This window comes from Meleagris gallopavo, chromosome Z (genome assembly GCF_000146605.3).
Source record: "Meleagris gallopavo isolate NT-WF06-2002-E0010 breed Aviagen turkey brand Nicholas breeding stock chromosome Z, Turkey_5.1, whole genome shotgun sequence".
Lineage (NCBI taxonomy): Eukaryota > Metazoa > Chordata > Aves > Galliformes > Phasianidae > Meleagris > Meleagris gallopavo.
In genome coordinates, this window is record NC_015041.2 from 25,607,647 (window position 1) to 25,610,369 (window position 2,723).

Sequence of the window (2,723 nt, forward strand, 5' to 3'; positions counted from 1 at the left end):
ACGTCTGGTAAGTGGCGCGGGGAGAGCCGCGCCGGAGCATTGCCCTCGTCTGTGTCTGAACGCCGGGTGTGTGGCCTGTGTGCTTTTCTGCACACACGCCTCTGTAAGTTCACTGCGGTGAGTTCTGTATGTTCAAGTGTCATCAGCCTACATTATGTGTAGCGGCCGTTACCGAGTTCTCCAAACAGCAAGGTTTTTATCTCCATCTGAGAAGGGAAACGCTCCAGAGAGTTGGCACAGAACTTTGAGGCTGAAGAGACTCCCCCTATGTATGCTTTCACAGTTTGTGTTGGCCTTCGTGCCCCTGAGCCAGACTTCTTCAGCAGCAGGTTTCATAAGGTGGCCCCTGAGGGCTGAGGGATGAATATGTGTGGAGAGGGTTGGGAAGGCACAGCGGGGATGTACTCCCAGCACTCCTAGATTTCTGAACAGAAATTTCCAGCATACATCTAGAAGCAGTGTAAGTGCTGGTGCTGAAGAGGTCGTTCTCTCCTAGGTACGAGTCACAGTGCCTTTAATAGATTTGATCAAAAAGAGTATGCTTGTGTTGGGCCTCTGCCACTTCATAACTTGCATTCTGTTTTCAGTTGTCAGTTCAAAGAAAGATGTTGGCCATCTGTTGAACTACTCCGCATTGGAATGCGGGCAGTTACTTTACTGTTGTTATCTTGCATCACAAAACTGATACTTCCAAGAAGTGTGTGTTCAGAGTATTTATCCAGGTGTTCTCATACTTGTGTGTTGCTAGCATTTCAGCCAGAGGGAGATCACAGGAGGATCTTTCAACTGTGTCAGAAATAGTCTTCAGATTGTATAAATATTACCGATAGTGGTACTTATCCAAGATTTTGCTAATACATATTAATATAGCTTGAGGAAGAAACGTCATCCTAAAATCCCACCTGTAACTAAACCACATTTAATCATTCCTGCAGATAGAATGCTGCTTCTGAGATGCCTTCCAGATCAGCCTTATCTTTAGCATTTAAGCCTGTCTGCTCCTATACAATTTGTGAACTTGTTGGTTTTCCCTCCATAAAGAGCATGTCTGATTTTCCTCACAGACCTATAGCCAAGAGATCGAATTAGCCTGCCAGAAAGAGAAAGAGTTTGTGAAGCACTCTGTAGAATGCACATGGAATCTTGCAGAAGCCCAGCAAAAACTTGGTAGCTTAGCACTGCATAATGCAGAATCCTTCGATCAAGAACATGCTCAAGCAAAGACTGAAGTTGCAGAGTTGAGATGGAGAGAGGAGGAGTGGCGAAGAAAAGAAGAAGCACTAAACCAAGGGGAAAGACAGGACTTATGGAACACAGATCTTGTTAGTAAGGAGGTATTTAATAAGGTATGGCTCATTTCACTGTTTATCAAAACATACATTACCCTCATTTTTCATCACACTTCTTAGTTTTGAGTGCAAAATCACAAGGTGTGTTAAATGTTTTTTGTTTACTTTTATTTTGCCCCATGGAAGGGAGTAAGCTGCGCTCATGTTACACATCTAGATGACGTTTCTTTACCAGAAGTGGAGATCAGAACTTGCGTGGTCATAAAGTACATATATTATCAAACTGGATCAAACAATAGCTTCTTCGCATCAAGAGTCTGCTTCTCTGGTGTGCAAGATTCTCAAATGTGAAACATGCTTTTAATACTGATTATTGCAATACAGGTTATTTAGCAAAAACTCTTTTCAAGTAGAATATCTGCTTTGTTTTCACAACTTAATTTGAAATAAGAACATCTAGCGTATCTCATAATTTCACTGATTAAACTGTGTCAGGGTTGCAGGGTACATTATTCTTGTGCAGAAATCAGTGCATGCCTTCCTGAGTACAGAATTTTCTCTCAACTTTTTTTGGCTAATCAACTATAATGAAACTTTCCAAGTCTGTTGTTAGGTAGTATGCTTGTTTTAAAGAAAATTTTCTCAAGCATGTGATGTGACTCTTAAATTAGAATCTTCCTTTAGAGGGTAACATGATGACATGTAATAGTCCTGTATATTGCAAAAAGTATGTATGGAGATTTCTGTGGTAGTTACAGTCTTTGTCTTCCTCAGAGTTTTATTAATCGAAAAAGAAAAGAAACAGAAGATGAAGATGCAGCTGAATCATTTATGAAAAAACATGAACAAAAGATTAGACACTTCGGTAAGTGCACTTTTTCCAACATTTTCTGGTTCAAATTTCTATGAACTTGTTCTGTTCAGTAATGCGTAAACTTTCAACAAGTGCTAATAAATGAAGCACCTGACTAGCAGACTGTCTAGCTTTATTTTATCAGGACAGATAATCATTTCAAAGTGAAATAAGGTGTAAACTGTTTGTTAACACCTGTGATCAGTAGGACTGTTAACTAAAAACAAGTACTCAGATAAGTCTAAGATCTTAAACCAAAGTCTAAGTAACTCTTTTTTTTGCTGTTCATTGGAGAAGTTAGGGATATACATGGAAACGTAAGTCCTGTATAGAAGTGTGCTTGGGATTGTCTGAAGCTGTCTCCTTTTAAGAAGTGGCTTTCTGGTGGCTATTAAGTTGCAGAGGGAATGATAATTAAAGGTAAACATCTGTAAACATACTGTGAGAGTGTTCAGCAGAACAAACTGGCTTTATTGTGTTTCCTAATCAAGAGTTGGGCAAAGTTACTTTATCTAAATTCAGATTAAGCAATTACAGAAACAATTTTCCTACATAATGTTTTTAGTTGTTTTTTTTTTTTT

The 2,723-nt window shown here is 39.3% G+C and overlaps 1 protein-coding gene across 1 annotated transcript in view; it reads left to right on the forward strand.

Moving 5' to 3' along the window:
- Window positions 1-6: 6 nt before the first annotated feature.
- CDC37L1 (cell division cycle 37 like 1) overlaps window positions 7-2,723 on the forward strand; it is an 8,611-nt gene continuing 5,894 nt past the window's right edge. Inside the window, exons 1-3 of the mRNA XM_019610459.1 lie at window positions 7-117; window positions 1,065-1,346; window positions 2,064-2,154. Coding sequence (XP_019466004.1) covers window positions 2,121-2,154 — 34 coding nt within the window. The 5' untranslated portion in view covers window positions 7-117; window positions 1,065-1,346; window positions 2,064-2,120. The remainder of the gene's footprint in view (window positions 118-1,064; window positions 1,347-2,063; window positions 2,155-2,723) is intronic.